This window comes from Haliotis rubra, unplaced genomic scaffold (assembly GCF_003918875.1).
Source record: "Haliotis rubra isolate DU_JTF1 unplaced genomic scaffold, ASM391887v1 Scf1246, whole genome shotgun sequence".
Lineage (NCBI taxonomy): Eukaryota > Metazoa > Mollusca > Gastropoda > Lepetellida > Haliotidae > Haliotis > Haliotis rubra.
Window position 1 is genome coordinate 124,455 of NW_025765166.1, and position 22,043 is coordinate 146,497.

The following is a 22,043-nucleotide window of genomic DNA, read 5'->3' on the forward strand; positions in this document are numbered from 1 at the left end:
TTTCCTGTCTTTCATTCTGTGTGGCGTTCTGTGTGATGTTCATCCATCCTAGTATTTTGTTCTCTAAACTTTATTTCATGTAATTTGTTTGGTCTCAACCCTGAGCCGCATTCGGTTGAACGACGCAAGTTTTCATTTAGAGCAAATTGGTTGACAAATACCCGGATATGGAAAAAAATATTCATACCTAATTACAATCAGAATTATTTCAGAAACACAAATTAGTGTTTGAACTATTTTAAATAATGTATACGATTCTGTGTTATTATTGTGACCACAAAGTGATGAAGAAACAGAATTCATTTCAGATAATCCTTTTCAGACAGGATGACGTTTGGTTTCCATTTTAAAATAACACAATTAATCGTCCCATATATGCAAATGAATAATACGGTTGACAAGTATAAAATAATTATGAAAAGGTAAGATTTTTTCCAAATTATAGTGGAGAAATAAATGTGGGTTACATATTCGAAAATGAATCTGGAAATAGTAAATGTTAATTTGTATTTCTTCTAAAAAAGCAGGAAGCAAATCTTATTCCGCACATCAGTGGCTTTCAGTTTTAGCGTTAGCCGGGAGCAGTACCGCAGCAAATCGGGTTTTACGAAATTGTGGACTGTTTATCCCAGTTCTGGTCGCTACACTGTGGGCTTGTCAACGTATTCCTAAAGGTCGGAGCAACCAGTAAGTGAAGACTGATTTAGACAGGTTTGTTATCTTCACAGTGTTATATCACAACTAAATGTCGGGTTGTACTCGAGAAAGACTAGACCAGTGTTGATGTAAGTTACATGGGTGACTGTGATAACGAAAATAGCAATAATGTCGGGTAGATCAGCCAGAGGTAGGTATGGAAGACTGTAAGGGACAGTCTCGCGATCTCGCATTCTCACGATCTCGACCTTTGGAAACAAGCTAAAAATGCCAAAAGTGCGAGAATGCGAGATCGCAAGAACGCGAGATTTGGCCAGACGGGGAACACATGGAACCTGCAGGTGTTGCCACGGACGACCCACAAGGAACAACTGAAGGAGCAGGCACAGAGGATGCAGAAAACAGGGATGTTGATGAAGAGAGTGACGGACTTAGTGATGGCACAGACGAGGAAGAAGGGGATGGGATACAAGACATATCACAACTTGGAGCAGGTGCTGTAGCGGTCAAATTCCAGACTGTTCATCAACAGTCATATCAGCTTGTAGGTAAAGGTATGTATGTCCTAGTGATAGCACATGAATCCCGTTGAACCTGAGGTGAGTGTTGTGCAACAATGTTGCTTTACACACTTTATAAGTCACTGACAGTTATCCCAACGGTATTGTATATATACTAGCCAGTGTAACAAATACACTATGTTGCGAATATGATACATATCACGAATATTAGGTAACGAATACAAATAATTATTCATGAATACAATATTGTAGTTAAGTGATGGATGTACAATATGGAATGCCCATGCTGACAGTGCTAATTTGTCTCATCAATAACCAGTCATCTCATGACACTCAAATTTTGTATGTACTAGTTATAGTTGACAGTAACATGTGCAGCCTTGGCAAATTAACATGACTTGGGCTACTACAAGGCTAGTACATATTGCATTCTTGCATATCTCATTTTGAAAAAGGACATTAGGGTTCATGTAAAACAAACTCCCTTAAATAATTGTAAATATTCATGAATATTCGGTTCTGGTAACCACGAATAACGAATTGAGTTCATGAAAGGCTAGGGTTAAGGTGAATCGTTACAGCCTTACTGGCCACATAAAGGAACTGTGCATTGTCAAAATATTATCCCAGTTGATACGTACGATAACAATGTCAAAGGTACATATCAACTTAATGGAGGGATCATGAGACCATAACAAGTCGGGACAGGGGTCAAACGACCATGTCAGAGGCTCAATAACGGGTATGTCCACCATCGGCAATGAGACCAGCAGTGCATCGACGGCGCATAGATCCTATCAAACGGCGACGTCCTGGGATGGTTCGGGCAGTCATCACTGCAGTCTGAAACCTGTGGCGAAGATGGGTCACCCGTATCCATCTGTCCTTTCTTGGCGTTGTTACATGTGGACGTCCAGAACGTGGCCGATCGATGACGTCATTTGTGTTCTGGTAGCGTCTCACCAGTGCAGAAATAGTGTTCCGGTGGTAGTGGAAATGTGCAGCCACTTGTCGTTGAGACATTCCCCCACGGACCATCCCAATGGCCTCACGACGTTGTGCAGAAGTGAGCCTTAGCATGCGTTGCGTTTCAATAGCCGTTTAATTTTTTGAATGATCGCAAGGGCAGGGGTTGAGCTTTCCAAAGTGACAGTATTGTGTATCATTCATTTGCTCTGTTTCTCTTTCCCGGAATGCACGTGCAACAACGTATTGCACGTCTCAAGGACGAACCGACTGACGTCACGGAACGTGGCACGTGCATGCATGTTGGATACATGTCACTAATCTCTGAGTTTAAATCCTTTTGTGTCGCAGGTTTGATAAATTTAGATTTTAAATTTTTGTATGCACAGTTTCTTTATGTGCCTAGTATATATTTTTTCTTATCCTGACTCATGTTTATTTGCTTGTCTTCTTCTTCTGGCGAACCTAGTGGAACACTTGTATCTCCCAATTGAAGCTCCCTTCAATAAAAAATCACTCATTAGTACTCACCCCGAGTTATCTCCCTTTCCGTAAACGCGGGAAGGAGAGCGCCACCCAAGCCCATGTGCCTCACTCTCTCCTTCTTTGCCCAGTGAGCTGGACGTGAGAGCACCTGTGTCTCCCAACACATATATCCTTTATTTAAATCTAGTTTAGTTCCTCTTATACGTTAGTATAGAGGTAGTACTAGTATATTTATTCAATTTGCATTGATTATTAATTGTGTTTCTGCTGTTTATTCACGCTTTGCCGTGATTGTTCAGTAGGCTACATTAATGAAAATTTGCACAGAATGTAAACTACGTTACTCTGATACCGATCCTCATTTAAAATGCCCTAGTTGCATTACTCCATGTTCCTTTGATTCTCGTTGTAAATTGTGTAGCAATTTACCTATCTCTGCCTTTGACAAATATTTATGTTCCGTTTACAGACGGAAGGCAGATAAATCTCGTAAACAGATTTCAAACATGGCTAATAGATCGCAAATTAATGTTTCATGTCAACTGTTGACTGAGGACTCGTCACCGGCTGGTGGCATGCCTGAGTTTCCCTCGGAGGATAAGCGTGGGACGCAGTCCGCTATGTCCAAGAAGCAACCTGCATCTCAAGAGCTGCCGTCGTCTCAGTCCAAGTCGAGGAAACCAGCCATATCATCTCGTACTCTGCGTACTCCAAGATCTACACCGTCATCTAAAGGGAAGTCAACTAAATCTAATAAATTTGCCTCTGATATCTTACCAGTTACAGAATTAGCATTATATGATGATGATATGCCTATTATCATTCCAGAAGTTCGTCACAAGAAACGGCCCGTTTCTGCGACTATCACCTCAGCGCAGACGAACACACAACCGGAGATGCCGACGCTATCACCAATACATTTATCTGAGGGTCCCGTCACCTCTGCAGAGAGACATCCCTCATCAACGCAGAACGTCCCAGATGACTTGATCAACCACATTATGAGAATGATGGAAGACCGCTACGGCTTACAGAGGCCTCAGAGCCACGGGCCCCAGAGCCCACCCCATACTAAGTCATACAGGGCCCCAGAGCCCGCCTTGACTTCGCGTGAGGGCCCCTGAGCCCATAGACGCGCCTCCGCGAAGGGCAACCCTGCCCGGAGTGAGCTCTTTGCATAAGGTATCCCAGGCCGCCTCCGAGAAGGAGCTAGAGTCTGACCCTTTGCAAGAGGCTTCGCGGAGAAGGAGTGCTTCGCCTAGCACGCACCTTGTCATGTACGAAGGGCGTTCGCAAAGCAAGCACTCATATGTCGGATCGGACACTGACTCCAGACATTCGCGCAAGACGAGAAGGCTAAGTGGTTCTACAACGCCTAGAAGACGTTCGCGCAGCCCTCAACGTTCGAGAAGCCCACAGCGTTGGCGAAGCCATCACCGTTCTCATAGCCCACAGTCTCCGTGAAGGATGTCTTCTCCAAGATCTGCATACACTAGCCACTCGTCAGTCCGTTCTCCTCAGTCCTCACATAGATCTTCTTACAGATCGAGGTCTCCGACATACGACCATACGTCAGAGGAAGACGATGGTATCATTTTCTCAGAGGCTGAGATAAGGTATTGGATGGTAAATGAATTACAACTGGCCTCTCCCTCCAAGAACGAGGATACAGCCCAAACTTACCTGATGAAAGATGATGACGTAGATCATATCACCATACCTCCTGTGGATCCTATCGCAGCCGTTCCTGCTAAACTGGATACAACTTTCTCCAAATCTACTAAATCCCATCTTCCTCACTTACCGATCTTCAATGCCAAGCATTTTTATGGACATAATATGGAGCCTTTTTTCAAGACTCAGGAGATTGATGAAAACTTCAAGATTATCAGTGATTCCAAGTCCAGAAGTTATAGGATTGACGATCGCAAGATGGCCCAGTTAGATACCATTGCCAGAAGAATGTTCTTCGGACTTAATAGATCTAGGACTATTAACGAAACTCTCATCACGAAGTTCAAGAACTCTACGGATGAGGAGGACAGGATGATCTATTCAGCTCTACTTATGTAGAAGAAAGATCAACAATTCCTTACAGACCATCTTTCAGCTCTTACTGAAACTACTACCATGGCACGTCGACAAGGATTACTAGCCTCATGCTCTTGGAATAATCAATTCACAGAGCCCCTGTATACAGCTCCATGGTCTTCACCTTTACTGTTTGGTGGCAACATTAACAAGGTCTCCAAGGAAGTATCTAAAGATTCTAGAGAAGTACTCATGATAAGCATCTATGGATACGTTAGCCAACGTCTTCAAACATTCAGCACAGAGGTACTCGGGTAAGGCTAAATTCTCAGGGCTACAGAGAGCACGGGATAAGAAATTAGCGGCCGCTAATAATCCCAAGGATTCTTTTCGTCGCCCCTACAACAAGTTCAGAGGAGGATCAGCTAGAGGCAGATCATCCAGAGGTGGCCGTGGATTTAAACGATGAAAGTCAGGTTCGGAACGACTGGAGTCTTCCACCCCCAGTCGTCCCAGTACAACCGTCTCAAGTGGGTGGACGACTACAACTTCACTGGGAAAACTGGGGAATACTTCAAGACCCGTATGTATCCAACATCCTTCGGTACGGATATCGTCTACAACTCAAGGCCAAGCCACCGTTAACAGTCAACCCACCAGGGTTCAACGTTCATCTGGCACTACTACCGATGTTAAGAGAAACAGTACAGTCTCTACTAAACAAACAGGCCTTAGAAGTTCTCGATCAGCAAAACATCATACCAGGTTTCTACTCCCCAGTCTTCCTAGTACCGAAAAAGAATTCCAAAGAGAAGTATAGTCTCATTTACAACATGAGCACTTTCAACAGAGAATTTCTATGCAAACCACCAGCGTTTCGCATGATACATTTACCTCAACTCCGTCATCTAATTCGTCCACTAGATTACATGGTAAGTATAGATCTGCAGGACGCATACCTACACATTCCGATTCATCCCAGTTCAAGGAAATATCTGAGATTCATGCTAGACGGCATACACTACCAATGGAAAGTACTTCCCTTCGGAATCACTTCGGCCCCATGGATATTCACAAGAATAACCAAGCCTATGGTCTCATATCTACATCGTCAAGGCCTGCGGAGCGCATTTTACCTAGATGACGGCATACAGGTGGATCCACATCCACAGCGTCTCAAACTGCAGCTGAACTTTACTATCAAGCTACTAACGCAGTTAGGCTGGTTAGTAAATCTACTCAAGTCGGACCTAGAGCCCACGCAGGATCTGCAGTTTCTAGGTATACATTTCCTTACAGCTCAGAACCGTATGATAGTCCCGGAGGACAAATTGATCAAGATACAACAAATGATCCCCCAAGCCCTACTCTCTCCGTTACCACTACGACAGTGGCAGAGTCTACTGGGACTACTCACATCGGCTCAAGACTTGACACTCAGAGGCAGGCTCCAATTGCGTCCACTACAAGTCCTCATCAATGCCCATATCGAGGACTCTCTACCGTTCAGTCTACCAGATTACGTCAAACCACATCTACTCTGGTGGACCAAGAGATTGAATGTCTGCGCAGGCGTCTCCTTACTAGAGCCGGAATCGGAAACACATCTTTACGTGGATGCGTCAGTAAAAGGTTGGGGAGCCCACCTTTCCGGCAGGACAGCGTCAGGCCTATGGAGCATTCAAGAGAGCTTATGTCACATAAATCTGCTAGAGATGCAAGCAGTCATAAACGCCATAGATCACTGGAGCAACCTATTACAGAACGCTCAGTTAATGATTCATACAGACAACTCCACAGTGGCGTTCTATGTGAACAAACAAGGGTCAACAAGATCACTGAATCTACTCACTCGATGTTTCAAACTGTTCGATCTAGTCGAAAGTCTAAACATACGTATCAAAGCCTGCCACATTCCAGGGGCAAAGAATGTGTTAGCAGACGCTCTCTCTCGGCCACACCAACCATCGCCGACAGAATGGATGCTCCACGCAGAGATATTCAATCAGATAATCATGGAAATAGGATCTCCTCTGATAGATCTATTTGCCACCCGATTCAACAGTCAACTGACAACCTTCGTATCGCCAGTGTCAGATCCACTAGCATGGGCAACGGATGCACTAAGCATATCGTGGGAGGGACTAAACGCATACGCTTTCTCTCCTCCTGCGTTGATCCCACAAGTCTTGTTAAAAATCAGTCAAACGAAGAGCCTCGATCTGATTTTGGTCTAGCCTTACTGGCCAGCGAGAACGTGGTTTCCAGACCTCATACGAAGAATCGGAAAACCAGTACTTCAGCTCCCACTGCGCTCCAATCTACTGATACATCCGCACACCAAACAAGTGCACAAAACACCAGAAGCATTCCGACTTCACATGTGGATTGTATCAAGGTGTGTTTGAATAAGAGAGGTTATTCCAACAGAGCGGCGAAGGCGGTCACGCTTGCACTACGTAACTCCACTCGTAATTTATACGATGATAAATGGCTCAGATTTGTCAATTATGCGGCTAAGAAAGGATTTTCAGCCAGATTTGCTACGCATCCTCAAGTGGCAGATTTCTTATGTTTCCTATTTCAAACTAAGAATCTCAAAGGATCTACACTGTCCACTTATCTTGCAGCCATAAACTCAGTCATCACTATGAGAACGGGCGTCAAACTGACCAAAAAACCGGAGTTACTCGCCTTGCTACGTGCCTTCCGATTGGAAGATCAGAAACGGAAGTTTCAAGCGCCAGCCTGGGATCTAAATGTGGTACTTCAACACCTCACAAGTGAGGCTTACGAACCGTTGTTATCTGCGTCATATGAATCATTGACCCACAAAACCTTATTCCTGCTAGCGTTAGCCACTGCCGCCAGAATGTCGGAAATTCACGCTTTGGACTATGAGAGAACACGATTTGATGATATTCATAACATCGCTCATCTGGGACTTCGCTGGGATTTTATAGCGAAAAATCAACTACCAGGTCAACCAGACAGGTTGTTCCATGTCCCAACTCTCTCATCCATACTTGGGCTGCAGGATACGATGGACTTATCACTTTGCCCTGTACGTGCACTGAAAATATATCTCCAAAGATCCAAGCAAAGTAGAGTTAAATTCAAAAGATTGTTTATCCCCATATCTACCGCTTCACAGACAGAAGTGTCGCGCACTACCATTTCTATTTGGATCAGAACTGTCATACTAAGAGCCTACAAGGCAGCTGGACTGAACCCTCCAAGTGCTGCTAATCCCCACGAAATTAGAGCACTAGCCTCAACTTTGGCTTTACATGGAAACTGTTCATTGAATACCATTATGGAGGGATGTTTTGGAGGTCCGAGATGGTGTTTGCAAACCATTATCTGAGAGATATCACCACCAAGGACGTCTCAGGTATCCACCATTTCGGTCCCATGGTCCTCCTTCAACAGTTGACAGTTCCACGGAGAAGATAAGTCTATCTTGCTGATTTTATACTTATGTAATAACAGTACTAATAGCTATATGCTATCTATGTATATATTTGCTTAAGTTAAAATATTATCTTAAGCTCAGTACTATGATTCTATATCATAATATATATATACCTACAACTCTTACGAGTTCAACTATTATATATATGTTCAGCTTAAGTTGTTCCTTAAGCTCTATCATATGTTCATTTCATAACATGTATTAGTTAACAAACTCTCAGTAGTTGGTTACTATTATACAGCTTAAGTTATCATTATACCTTAGGCACAGTTATGTTATAGCTTATATATATGCATATTGTAAGCTTACTACTTTGGTTCTTATAAAAGTATTCATTATAAACTATCAACAGTTTATACTACCACATTAATAGCTTTAGCTTTATTAATGTTCTATATACTTTTATTATGTTCAGTAAATTGTAATAACCTATTTAAAGGCAGCTGTTAAATTAACAGCAGGAATTCAGTTCAGTGCTTTCATGAAGTTCCCTTAGGGTTATTACAATCATCTCAGTTCAAATCACTAATTAGTAAAATCCAAAGTATATATAATCCCACCTCCTATTCCGTAGGATTCTACAAGCAAATAAACATAAGTCAGGATAAGAAAAAATATGAAATTTTTAGAGTAAAATTAATATTTTTATACTTATCCTGACTCATGAGGTAAGCCCTCCCGTCCTCCCCACTTAACACTTTGGATTTCTCGGGAAAAATAAAGTGTTGGGCTCAAAACAAAGAAGGAGAGAGTGAGGCACATGGGCTTGGTTGGCACCCTCCTTCCCGCGCTTACGGAAAGTTAGATAACTCGGGGTGAGTACTAATGAGTGATTTTTTATTGAAGGGAGCTTCAATTGGGAGATACAAGTGTTCCACTAGTTTGCCAGAAGAAGAAGACAAGCAAATAAACATGAGTCAGGATAAGTATAAAAATATTAATTTTACTCTAAAAATTTCATTTTTCTATACCATTGTAAGAACTTTGTGAGACGTAACATTTTCAACTGCAATTTGCCGAGAGAGGTTCAACATTTGAGTTTTTAGACCTATTAACTGTTAGGTTGTATAAACATCCATGAATATGCATGGGATAAAGATATTTGTATTGTGTTAGTGGTATTTTGTGTCAAAATTCAACTGCTGTGTATTGCGAACCATTGTTCCTATACCCTCTGTAAGCCATTGTCACTTTGTCCTAAGGTATTGTAGGTGTCTTGCTATCTAATAGTAACTTTGGGAAAGATATTATGCTCAAATTGTACTGTGGAACTGTCTGCACTAGCGTGTAATAAACACACCGTGCATGTCATTATGATATTCATTGCACTTCCTGCGAGCTATAGAGACCTGTGGCTCTAGTTTGCTGACCACGTAGGTTTTGAAAGCCCTGTGGTAACTGTATAGTCATGGACAGACTGTACTGTGGTGAATGGTGGTGAAACCAGATTGTCTGACTGAAAGTTGCAGTCCTGATTCCTCTGCTGTGTTTATAGACAAACTTTCACTTCAGTAAGAGTATCAACACATTCCTCAAGACAGCATTTGGCATCTCTGTTTTTTCTGTGGATGCATTGATGTCATTTCAGAATCAGTTATAGGCACTCAGTGATTAAACTACATCAACAGCAGGTCCACTTTCTATTTAAGAGTATATATTGTGTGTGTATTATGCCATTTTAACTATGTTAGTATTCATATGACATAGTTCGTGTTATGTTATTTGACTCTGACCTGTTTGTTTCCATCGTAGATACCAAGTCACTAGTACAACACATTGTGAGATGTTGTCAGCCACCACAGGGAGAAATAGCATCAGCACCACAGCAACAACAGCAGCTGCAACCAGCTGTTGATGGTGATGAAAGAACAGATCAGGCACACCTGTCCTCAAGTACAACTAGTGTAGGTCCTGGAACAACAAGTCTACAGGACCCGGAAACAGCAGCCCTGACACCAGCATCCACAAGTACCGCTTGTGTAGGTCCTGGAACAACAAGTCTACAGGACCCGGAAACAGCAGCCCTGACACCAGCATCCACAAGTACCGCTTGTGTAGTTCCTGGAACAACAAGTCTACAGGACCCAGAAACCGCAGCCCTGACACCAGCATCCACAAGTACAACTAGTGTAGTTCCTGGAACAACAAGTCTACAGGACCCGGAAACAGCAGCCCTGACACCAGCATCCACAAGTACCGCTTGTGTAGGTCCTAGAACAACAAGTCTACAGGACCCGGAAACAGCAGCCCTGACACCAGCATCCACAAGTACCGCTTGTTTAGGTCCTGGAACAAGAAGTCTACACGTCCCGGGAACATCAGCCCTGACACCAGCATCCACAAGTACAACTAGTGTAGGTCCTGGAACAACAAGTCTACAGGACCCAGAAACCGCAGCCCTGACACCAGCATCCACAAGTACAACTAGTGTAGTTCCTGGAACAACAAGTCTACAGGTTCTGGGAACATCAGCCCTGACATCAGCATCCACAAGTACAACTACTGTAGGTCCTGAAACAACAAGTCTACAGGTCCCGGGGACAACAGCCCTGACACCAGCATCCACAAGTATAGCAACACTATGCAGCTTTGTTAAAGTGGAGCAACATTTTAGAGATGTGACCATAGAAGTGTGTTTGACCTCAGCATAAATCTTTTGAAGCTCATTTCAGTTTTATCTAAGCCATTTATACTTGGCAATCGCCGTTTACAAGACAAAATATGTCTGCTGATGTTATCACCTGTTTATAAAATCACTAGCAGAATCTAAGTTCAAACATGTAACACATCTATGACAGCTTCAGTCTTGTGGTTTCTGTTACAGTCACACAGTACAACCTTCTACAAGTACAGCAGCAGTTTGGAGATGTGACAGTGAAGGGAGGCAAGAATCTGAACATTGGCGGAACTCAGAATGTCGGTACAACTCCGACCAACAAAGAGGAAGAGGAGATACCACTGACTTCAGCACAGAAGATCCGGAGTGAGTTATTTGATAAACTTGTTTTCACAATGATTGTCTATATGGTGGCAGTGTACGATTAAACCGGACTGATATAATTTGAGTACTCACCTGTAAAGGAAGCACTTTACTGGATATGCTGAATTCCATTCAACAGATTTAGCCTAGAAGGTCTTGGTTAGAACTGTCTTCAGCATTCCATGCTGGTCTCCCCCGTGAAGGTCTGGGTTAGAACTGTCTTCAGCATCCCATGCTGGTCTCCCCCGTGAAGGTCTGGGTTAGAACTGTCTTCAGCATTCCATGCTGGTCTCCCCCGTGAAGGTCTGGGTTAGAACTGTCTTCAGCATTCCATGCTGGTCTCCCCCGTGAAGGTCTGAGTTAGAACTGTCTTCAGCATCCTATGCTGGTCTCCCCCGTGAAGGTCTGGGTTAGAACTGTCTTCAGCATCCCATGCTGGTCTCCCCCGTGAAGGTCTGGGTTAGAACTGTCTTCAGCATCCTATGCTGGTCTCCCCTGTGAAGGTCTGGGTTAGAACTGTCTTCAGCATCCCATGCTGGTCTCCCCCGTGAAGGTCTGGGTTAGAACTGTCTTCAGCATTCCATGCTGGTCTCCCCCGTGAAGGTCTGGGTTAGAACTGTCTTCAGCATTCCATGCTGGTCTCCCCAGTGAAGGTCTGGGTTAGAACTGTCTTCAGCATCCCATGCTGGTCTCCCCCGTGAAGGTCTGGGTTAGAACTGTCTTCAGCAACCCATGCTGGTCTCCCCCATGAAGGTCTTGGTTAGAACTGTCTTCAGCAACCCATGCTTATGTGAAATGGTTACTAATTAGATGGTCAGGTTCGCCAACCTGATTAATAAATGTCATGTCCTCCAAATATTTGAGATAAATACTTCTGATATCAGTCATAGGGTTGTTTTGCTTAGTCACGCCACACATACGCACTCACTTATGTAATATATAATTGTGATTCTCCAAAGTATACATTTTTCATACAACTCAGCCGTAAAAGTGGTATTTGGAACTAAAGCATGCAAACTCGATTAACACTTGCCAGTGTAAAAAATAGGTTTTTAAAATGTATTCAGTTACTAAGAAAGAAATTAGCACTACCTAAACACAAATGAATAACGGGCAGAAAAGGTTTTACTCCTCAACATTATTAAGAAAACATCAGCCTTGTTATACGATAGGCTGTTTGTGGAATTGTATAAGACAACTTATGTGGTTCAGTGCATCCTCACCGTTTCACTGCTGAGTGACACGATAAATAGACTCAAAGGTCAAACGTTCTGAATAAGACAAATGTCTAAAGGACTGGTAATGATCAAAAATCAATCAGAACAGCGCACCTTGCATATGCAAATTTTCCCAAGCACAAGAAGGGGTACAGAAGCATGTTTACAATGCCTGTAGCGAGTGTGTCCACCTTGTGCATTGATGCATGCCTCGCGCCATCGCATAATTGAGGCCACTATACCTCCATGAGAGTCATTCCGAGAAAAGCTTTCCCTGTTGGATTCATATGACCACGTGAACGTCGCTCCATTTCATCCGAGGCGTGTTCAGTGGGGAACACATTCGTGGATCTTGCTGGCCAGGATAACACCTTAACATTGCTCTGATTAGGATTCTGCTGGACACCTCGAGCAACATGATAAGGTCTGGCGTCAACATGTTTAACTGGTCATCAGGCTGCTCACCTCGCATGGAGGCCGTAGACGCGTGGATGTCGTCAAACTGTTATCACAGATGCTCTTGTATTGCCGGTATCAGGGTTGCTGGCTTGGCCCCGTGCTGGATGTGCAGTGTTCAACTTCATCTTGACATGTGCTGCAGTCGATACTGGTTGGCGGCTACTATGGGGGCAGTCTATATCTCGATTGTGTTGATTGAAAACATCGCCACACGAATCCAGGGGGTGTATCTATGGACGTTGAATCAACAAGCAACGTCACGATGCTCTTTTTATATCTCTCTTCATCCGTCACATGAGGCGTGACTTTGTTTGCTTCAGTTTTGTTGAGATATTCTCCTTTGATGGGTGATCCGACTGATTATTGGCTCCGTCTTGTTATTGCTTTGTTTATTCTTTATACAATTTTGTCTCCTGCCATTTCAGCAAATGCCTGCAATTTGGGTGTTGTCTTTTTAAGAGCCTTAACACAATTTTGCGTAACCTAACATGTGGTGGTTAAAGCATTGCTCGTCCTGCTGAAGACACGGGTTCGATTCCCCATATGGGAACAATGTGTGAAGCCCTTTTTTCGAGTAAGATGTTTTAATCTTAAGTTTGTTAACTTTTACACATATGTTATTGATAAATGTGTTAAATGTGCCTGGTGTCCACAGAAAGGACGGCATCCAGGATAGAGTCATGGACGAAAGACATGGTGGAGACACACGTCCTCAGTAAAGTAAAAGAGAAGCTGGACAGAGGAGCGACATGGGTGACAATTAAAGGAAGACCAGGAGAGGGGAAGTCCACAATAGCCTACATGGCTCTCAGAGATCTACACAGTCAGGGGAGACAGGTATACCAAGTGGTGTCACCAGAAGAGTTCAATGAGGTCCTAAAGGCCTGTCCTAATCCTGTCATTATGTTAGATGACATATTTGGTGATCTAGAATTCGACACTGCAGAATGGGCCAAGTGGAGACCAAGTCTCAGACCTATTTTGGATGTTAAACACCCTGACACATATGATGAAGATGATGTTTTAGACATTTCTACCAAAACTGAAAAGGTATCAGAGAGTACAAAAGTTGATCAAACACAGGTGAAACGAACAAGTCCAAACAAAGACAAATTAGTCATTATTCTCATAGGCCGTGACTATGTGCTGAAATCCTCACTGGCAGATTTGGGAAGGCTGGCAGATTACATTTCCAGTCCCATATACGTGGTGGAAGTTTCCTCACGGAGAGCGTCTTATGAGCGGAGGAAGATATGGCGTGTTCACGCTGAAACCAAAAACATAGACATCGAAGAGTCAACTGTGTCTCGGATATGTGAAGCAGACTGTCCACACGGCTTCCCCCATGTCTGTAAAATGTTTGTCGCAGCATATGAAAAGGATTGGACTCTCAATCAAATGCAAATGTTTTTTCAAGCGCCACTGACTTTCCTCAAAGAGACTTTGGATAAATTTCTTAAAGACAAGATCAAGCGTTCACTGTTCATGGCTATGATGAACAGAGATGGGAAGATTAGTGGACAAGAAATGGAGGCGGATGATCGCCTCGGTTATGAAGGTAGAGAAGCTGCTGATGATTTGGTTGGATCTTACCTCAAGACGGAAGAGGACACCTACATGTTTGATCATCCGTCTATATATGACAGCGTTTCCTTTATTCTCAGTACAAAACAGCCAAAGTTTGTCATCGAAATTTGTAGTTTGTCCTTCATTAATCAGCGACTTCGTCTTGCACCCTCCACAGAAAGAAAGAAAAAGATTGCAAACATCCCATGGACTTATGCTATACATTTATCCAGAAGATTTGCAACTGAAATTAAACAGAGGAATCTGTTACATGTTTTATCACACCAGGCATTTTGTAATGCAGATTTTGTCCTCTTGTTAATGGACTACCTGAAGACCCAGTTTCACATGCGTGTATCTGATATTGTGAAACTAACTGATAACTCATCCAACAAGTCATTTTGTGAATTACTTTCCAGCAACAAGTCACATCATCTCATCAAATATATCATGGAGACAGAAAATATCTCATTCACCCAGAGTGAAGGTAGAGACATTTTACTGGGTGTGTGTATGAATGCTGCATGCGATATACTGAAATACATCAGTGGACATATGAAACTTGAGGTAAATGCTACATACAGTCTGGAGAAAAAGACGCCGCTTATGTTGGCAGAGACCAGGGACAGTGACTTCGTCAATCAGATTTTGTCTCTTTATCCTGACCTAAATGCAAGAGACAACAGGGGTAAAACTGTGTTGTGTTATCTTTGTGAACGCGGCCTTACATCAGCTGTGGAGCGTGCGATTAACATGGGAGTGGAAGTTAATCAGCAACATCGGTCATTTCGGGAACACCCTCTGTATCTTGCCGTACAGAAAAGGCCACTTTGAGATTTATAACTTGTTGGTTAACAGAGGATGTGATATAGATAACCAGAAAGGTCTTAAATATGCTCTATTCAGGGCTTTGTTCTAAGCCCCATATGTTTCTCTTTCTTTATCAACGAACTATATTTTGACGTTATACAATCTGGCAGACATGGCATCCTACGGAAGCGTAGTAGGGCCACGGTGAAAGTTTTTTTTTTGGTCTTACTATCTCCTACGTAGTACTTAATATGTCCTACGTAGGACTTAGTATCTCCTACGTAAGGCTTAGTATATCCTCCGTAGGACTTAGTATCTCCTTCGTAGGACTTACTATCTCCTACGTAGGACTTACTATCTCCTACGTAGCACATACTATCTCCTATGTAGGACTTACTATGCCCTACGTAGGACTATGTATGACTTAGTATCTCCTACGTAGGAGTAAGTATCTTCTAAGTGGGTATCTCCTACGTAGGACTTCGCATCTCCTACGTAGGACTTAGTATCTCCTACGTAGGACTTAGTGTCTCATACGTAGGACTTACTATCTCCTACGTAGGACATAGTATCTCCTACGTAGTACTTAATATTTCCTGTAGGAAATGATCGATATACGTTTATATAGATTAATCTGAAACGGTCGACGTAAATCCCCAGACCCGCACACAGTCTTCTCTTTCGCTGTCTCAGTCACTGTGCGAGCCTACAGTCATTCGTTTCATTCACTATTAGAGTCTACAGTTACATGTTTCATTTACTGTTAGAGTCTACAGTTATGTGTTTCATTTACTGTTAGAGTCTACTATCATGTGTTTCAATTTACTATTAGAATCTACTGTTTCCTTCACTATTAGAGCCATGTGTTCAACTAATTGTTGCACATTACTGTGTTGGACCGACTGTTATACTTTACTGCCTTGCGTTCAGTTTACTAGTACGCTTTGCAGTTAGTTCGCTGTTATATGTTGCACTTTGTTACACTTTACTATTATGCGTTATTTCAGAGGTCGTTGCACATGAATCATAATCTGCGCGTACAGACGTGTCTTAGACTATCGGCGGCAATCTATGTGTACGTATCCCCTTATATTTATACAAATAAATATAATGACAATTATTTGCCTTTTTGAATTTTGTCCACCCCAGTCAAGTCAACCAGTATACAATTACGAAAAAAGCCGCAAACGTGCGATCCAACCTAGCCCCATCAAGACAAGCAACAACTTGCAGAGGTCGTGTTATAACCTGAGTTTTATATCACAACCTCACCCCAACCATCACATCCCACCCACATCTGTGTGTGTGTGTGTGTGTGTGTGTGTGTTTGTGTGTTTGTGTGTGAATAGATGTATGTATGATAGATTAAACATTACTATACCCAAACCTCCATAACTGCAATTAGAACAGGGTCCATGTCACCCTAACGTAATGCACACACAATAACACTGTGTAGTAACACTGTGTTAGTGTCATGAATATTCACTGACTCATATTTCAACTATCTAACGTCCTGCATAGCCAAACATTTCTCAACTTAATAACCATCCTTAAAAAGGATATATTAAGTACTACGTAGGAGATAGTATGCCCTACGTAGGAGATATTAAGTCCTACGTAGGAGATACTTAGTCCTACGTAGGAGATATTAAGTACTCCGTAGGAGATAGTATGTCCTACGTATGAGATAATATGTCCTACGTAGATGATACTAAGTCCCACGTAGGAGATACTAAGTCTTACGTAGGAGATAGTATGTCCTACGTAGGAGATACTAAGTCCTACGTAGGAGATAGTGACCCCCCAAAAAAATGTTCACCGTGGCCCTACTACGCTTCAGTAACTTTCATATATTTTGAGAATTGGGTATATTTCCTTTGAAAGTTAGTCATCCAATCAGTATTATCAAATATTGGTCTACGATTTTGAGAAGTAAACCAGATACATATATAGTTTACACAATCCAGTATTGAATAGTTCAAATCATAACACGTTTCCGTGGCAGTTATGGTTGAAAACGGAACATGGAGCGTGCCTAAAATCCTATTTGCTGATAGATTATGTCCAGTTTGTACTAACGAAAAAGAAGATGAGTATCACATACTCTTGATTTGTATTTGAGAAATACGCCAACAATATTTGAAAATATAAGAATGCTTAACTTTATATGATTGTAATAATTTGAATAAATTACAACCGTATAGTGTATTTATTATATCTTAAACGAAAGAAACCAAGGTGAATTTTGTGATATTTTTGTTGTTGTGATATTTCTTTTCTTGGGCTACAATATTCTGATTGTTGTCTATATGTGTGCCTCACATTGTGCACAGGCAGATATTCCATTGAGATTAATTGCTTTGGGATTTCACCAAATAAAATATTGTTATTTAATATTTTTAAGAATTTGCATCTATTATGCATGCAAAACTCATCTCGTCACCATATAGCTGAAATATTTCCGATGTGACGTTAAATTTTAACTAACTCACATATTTACTGTGTTCACGTTGTTGTTTTTACTTCAGAAACATTATGTTGTCTAATAAGTATCAGTTTGGACGGAATTATAACATTTCTTTTTGGATTTTAGGCCCAGTAATCACATAAAAGATTCTTTTAAATTTGACTTGATATGACCCTGGTGCTATGCATCCGATTATGTTGCGCTTACGAATCATCCTAAACTCATTCATTTTTGGGCAGATAAGGTATTGTTCAAGTACACTGCACAGAAGAGAATATGCATATGCAAAACTTTGACATTTAAGATATATTATTTTTAAAAATAACACTGACGTGCTGAAATTCTCAAACCCACCGCCATTTTGGTTTTTCACACATGGCCAAAGCTGGAATAAGTTCAAACCAACTGCTGCCTCCTTGTATTATACTATCTTGCAGCAGCTCTAGTAATTCATGTCAGAAGAAGTTGTATTTCATTTTCCGGATACGTTACAAATTTGCATGTGAGTGGGGGTTAATGGGGTAAATCATCGGTGAGGGATTTGCTGACCTGAAACTTTGTTCCATCTTCCAACTTTGATATCAAAAACTTTTTCCATGAATACACTGTCATTTTGAAATCTTCTTCATAATCTGATAATGACAAGTTCCTTCCATCAAATCTATGAATACGCCATGCCGTGTAGAAAGTGGTCAAATGTAACATTTGCTATAATTGGGATTACACTTTCTCAGTAAAGTACACATTTTAGTACCTTTGATGGATTGAGTCCCACCCGGGATTCGAACCCACACCCTCAGAGTCAGTCGCCCGATCGCCAGAATACAACGTTAGTCGCCTAACCCGCTCAGCCACAGGGTGATGTTTTGTGAACTTTTGTGGATTGTGAATCACCAACTACCCTACGAAATAAAATGTCCCCACCCCTACCAGCGGAGCTGCTGTTTTGAAGAGCTGGCCACATATGTATGGATTCGAAATGCGGGAATTCGACCCTTCACCTAATATGAAACATGTTTGTGATAAATTTTGTAAACACGCCAGGACGGAATTGGACGATATTCATACAAAGGTGATCGGTTTTGTAAAAATATTCAATATCGGATCCGACCTTGAGTATTGTTTAGGATATCAGAGTAATCTCGCTGATAAGGGAATGAAAAGTTGGGCCATAAATGTCAAGAACTTACTTTATAGTCATGGACACTGGCAAACTGTGGGGAGTTGTGTTATAATTTAGACAAAGATGCGCTGATATTGATAATCAGTCGTGGACTCCTGCACTTGAACTTTAATTTGACATTTATCGAAATGTTGAAGTTAATGTGTCCTTCGAAATATATTTGATAAACGTAAAGGTTACAGCGTTCAGAACGTATATGACTTGAAGCCAGTCTTCATACCGCCGTCTACTGGTGGAGTGTGGTAGATATGATAACAGTAAAAAGAGAAAATCATTTCCACTGTGCGTTGTCTATCCATGGAACCAGTGAAGGTTCGGGTTAGAATGAATCTTCATTAACCCATGTTTGTCGTACGAGGCGACTAACGGGATCGGGGGGTCAGGCACGCTGGCTTGATTGACACATGTCATCGGTTCCCGATTGCACAGATCGGTGCTCATGCTGCTGATCACTGGATTGTCTGGTCCAGACTCGATTATTTACAGACCGCCGTCATATAGCTGGAATATTGCTGAGTGTGGCTTAAAACTAAACTCACTCACTCACTATCTCGTGGAAGCTCAGTACCTTTTCTGTATTTAACGCTCGGTTCTTGTGTTGTTGTTTTTAATTTGATGTGTATCCGTGTAATCTACGTTCATACATTTCCTTCTCAGATCAGACAAAGAGTGTCCAGCCCTACATGTTTCTCGTTGACCCTGTTATTAGTAATCCCGGGACCCTTTTTATTATTAGCATCGGAGCAACGTAGACAGTGTAGCAGATCAATGACTTTGCCTGTTGAGCTGGTGATGGTTGTCCTGTTGGGATGGTGATGGTGTATGTGGCTGTGCTGTTGGGATGGTGATGGTATATGTGGCTGGTCTGTTGGGATGGTGATGGTTTATGTGTCTGTGCTGTTGAGTTGGTGATGGCTGGCTGTCCTGTTGGGATGGTGATGGTGTATGTGTCTGTGCTGTTGAGATGGTGATGGCTGGCTGTCCTGTTGGGATGGTGATGGTGTATGTGGCTGTTCTGTTGGGATGGTGATGGTGTATGTGGCTGGTCTGTTGAGCTGGTGATGGCTGGCTGTCCTGTTGGGATGGTGATGGTGTATGTGGCTCTGCTGTTGAGATGGTGATGGTGTATGTGGTTGTGCTGTTGGGATGGTGATGGTTTATGTGTCTGTGCTGTTGAGTTGGTGATGGCTGGCTGTCCTGTTGGGATGGTGATGGTGTATGTGGCTGTGCTGTTGATATGGTGATGGTGTATGTGGCTGTGCTGTTGGGATGGTGATGGTTTATGTGTCTGTGCTGTTGAGTTGGTGATGGCTGGCTGTCCTGTTGGGATGGTGATGGTGTATGTGGCTGTGCTGTTGAGATGGTGATGGCTGGCTGTACTGACGGGATTGTGATGGTGTATGTGGCTGTTCTGTTGGGATGGTGATGGTGTATGTGGCTGTGCTGTTGGGATGGTGATGGTTTATGTGTCTGTGCTGTTGAGTTGGTGATGGCTGGCTGTCCTGTTGGGATGGTGATGGTGTATGTGGTTGTGCTGTTGAGATGGTGATGGCTGGCTGTACTGACGGGATTGTGATGGTGTATGTGGCTGTTCTGTTGGGATGGTGATGGTGTATGTGGTTTTGCTGTTGAGCTGGTGATGGCTGGCTGTCCTGTTGGGATGGTGATGGTGTATGTGTCTGTGCTGTTGAGCTGGTAATGGCTGGCTGTCCAGTTGGGAAGGTGATGGTGTATGTGGCTGGTCTGTTGGGTTGGTGATGGCTGGCTGTCCTGTTGGGATGGTGATGGTGTCTGTGGCTGGTCTGTTGGGATGGTGATGGTTTATGTGTCTGTGCTGTTGAGTTGGTGATGGCTGGCTGTCCTGTTGGGATGGTGATGGTGTATGTGTCTGTGCTGTTGAGATGGTGATGGCTGGCTGTTCTGTTGGGATGGTGATGGTGTATGTGGCTGGTCTGTTGAGCTGGTGATGGCTGGCTGTCCTCTTGGGATGGTGATGGTGTATGTGTCTGTGCTGTTGAGATGGTGATGGTGTATGTGGTTGTGCCGTTGGGATGTTGATGGTTTATGTGTCTGTGCTGTTGAGTTGGTGATGGCTGGCTGTCCTGTTGGGATGGTGATGGTGTATGTGGCTGTGCTGTTTATATGGTGATGGTGTATGTGGTTGTGCTGTTGGGATGGTGATGGTGTATGTGTCTGTGCTGTTGAGTTGGTGATGGCTGGCTGTCCTGTTGGGATGGTGATGGTGTATGTGGCTGTGCTGTTGCGATGGTGATGGCTGGCTGTCCTGACGGGATTGTGATGGTGTATGTGGCTGTTCTGTTGGGATGGTGATGGTGTATGTGGTTGTGCTGTTGAGCTGGTGATGGCTGGCTGTCCTGTTGGGATGGTGATGGTGTATGTGTCTGTGCTGTTGAGCTGGTAATGGCTGGCTGTCCTGTTGGGAAGGTGATGGTGTATGTGGCTCTGCTGTTGGGATGGTGATGGTGTATGTGGCTGTGCTGTTGGGATGGTGATGGTTTATGTGTCTGTGCTGTTGAGTTGGTGATGGCTGGCTGTCCTGTTGGGATGGTGATGGTGTATGTGGCTGTGCTGTTGGGATGGTGATGGTTTATGTGTCTGTGCTGTTGAGTTGGTGATGGCTGGCTGTCCTGTTGGGATGGTGATGGTGTATGTGGTTGTGCTGTTGAGATGGTGATGGCTGGCTGTCCTGTCGGGATTGTGATGGTGTATGTGGCTGTTCTGTGGGGATGGTGATGGTGTATGTGGTTGTGCTGTTGAGCTGGTGATGGCTGGCTGTCCTGTTGGGATGGTGATGGTGTATGTGTCTGTGCTGTTGAACTGGTGATGGCTGGCTGTCCTGTTGGGAAGGTGATGGTGTATGTGGCTGTGCTGTTGATATGGTGATGGTGTATGTGACTGTGCTGTTGGGATGGTGATGGTGTATGTGGTTGGCCTGTTGAGCTGGTGATGGCTGGCTGTCCTGTTGGGATGGTGATGGTGTATGTGTCTGTGCTGTTGGGCTGGTGATGGCTGGCTGTCCTGTTAGGAAGGTGATGGTGTATGTGGCTGGTCTGTTAGGATGGTGATGGGGTATGTGGCTGGTCTGTTGGGATGGTGTATGTGGCTGGCCTGTTGGGAAGGTGTGTGTGGCTGGCCTGTTGGGATGTTGATGGTGTATGTGACCTACTTGTTTGGAAGGTGATGGTGCATGTGGCTGATCTGTTT

At 43.2% G+C, this 22,043-nt stretch overlaps 2 protein-coding genes across 3 annotated transcripts in view; both read left to right on the forward strand.

Moving 5' to 3' along the window:
- LOC124266302 overlaps positions 1–15,192 on the forward strand; it is a 102,144-nt gene extending 86,952 nt beyond the window's left edge. The window contains exon 3 of the mRNA XM_046701117.1: positions 13,448–15,192. Coding sequence (XP_046557073.1) covers positions 13,486–15,192 — 1,707 coding nt within the window. The 5' untranslated portion in view covers positions 13,448–13,485. The remainder of the gene's footprint in view (positions 1–13,447) is intronic.
- Positions 977–10,846, forward strand: LOC124266297 (mucin-5AC-like). Of its 2 annotated transcripts, XM_046701115.1 has the most exons (3): positions 977–1,211; positions 9,889–10,044; positions 10,195–10,846. In XM_046701115.1, exons 1-3 carry the CDS (start codon positions 986–988, stop codon positions 10,785–10,787), a joined length of 975 nt encoding a protein of 324 aa, XP_046557071.1. In that variant the 5' UTR covers positions 977–985; the 3' UTR covers positions 10,788–10,846. The 2 variants fall into 2 exon arrangements, with proteins under 2 accessions (XP_046557071.1, XP_046557070.1); XM_046701114.1 differs by having other exon boundaries at positions 9,889–10,846.
- Positions 15,193–22,043: the final 6,851 nt, after the last annotated feature.

Bases quoted from the DNA above. Each gene is read 5' to 3' on its own strand.
- LOC124266297 (XM_046701114.1), top strand. From the start codon at position 986: ATGGAACCTGCAGGTGTTGCCACGGACGACCCACAAGGAACAACTGAA. The intron at 1,212-9,888 runs GTATGTATGTCC...TTTCCATCGTAG, and splicing joins ATATCAGCTTGTAGGTAAAG to ATACCAAGTCACTAGTACAA.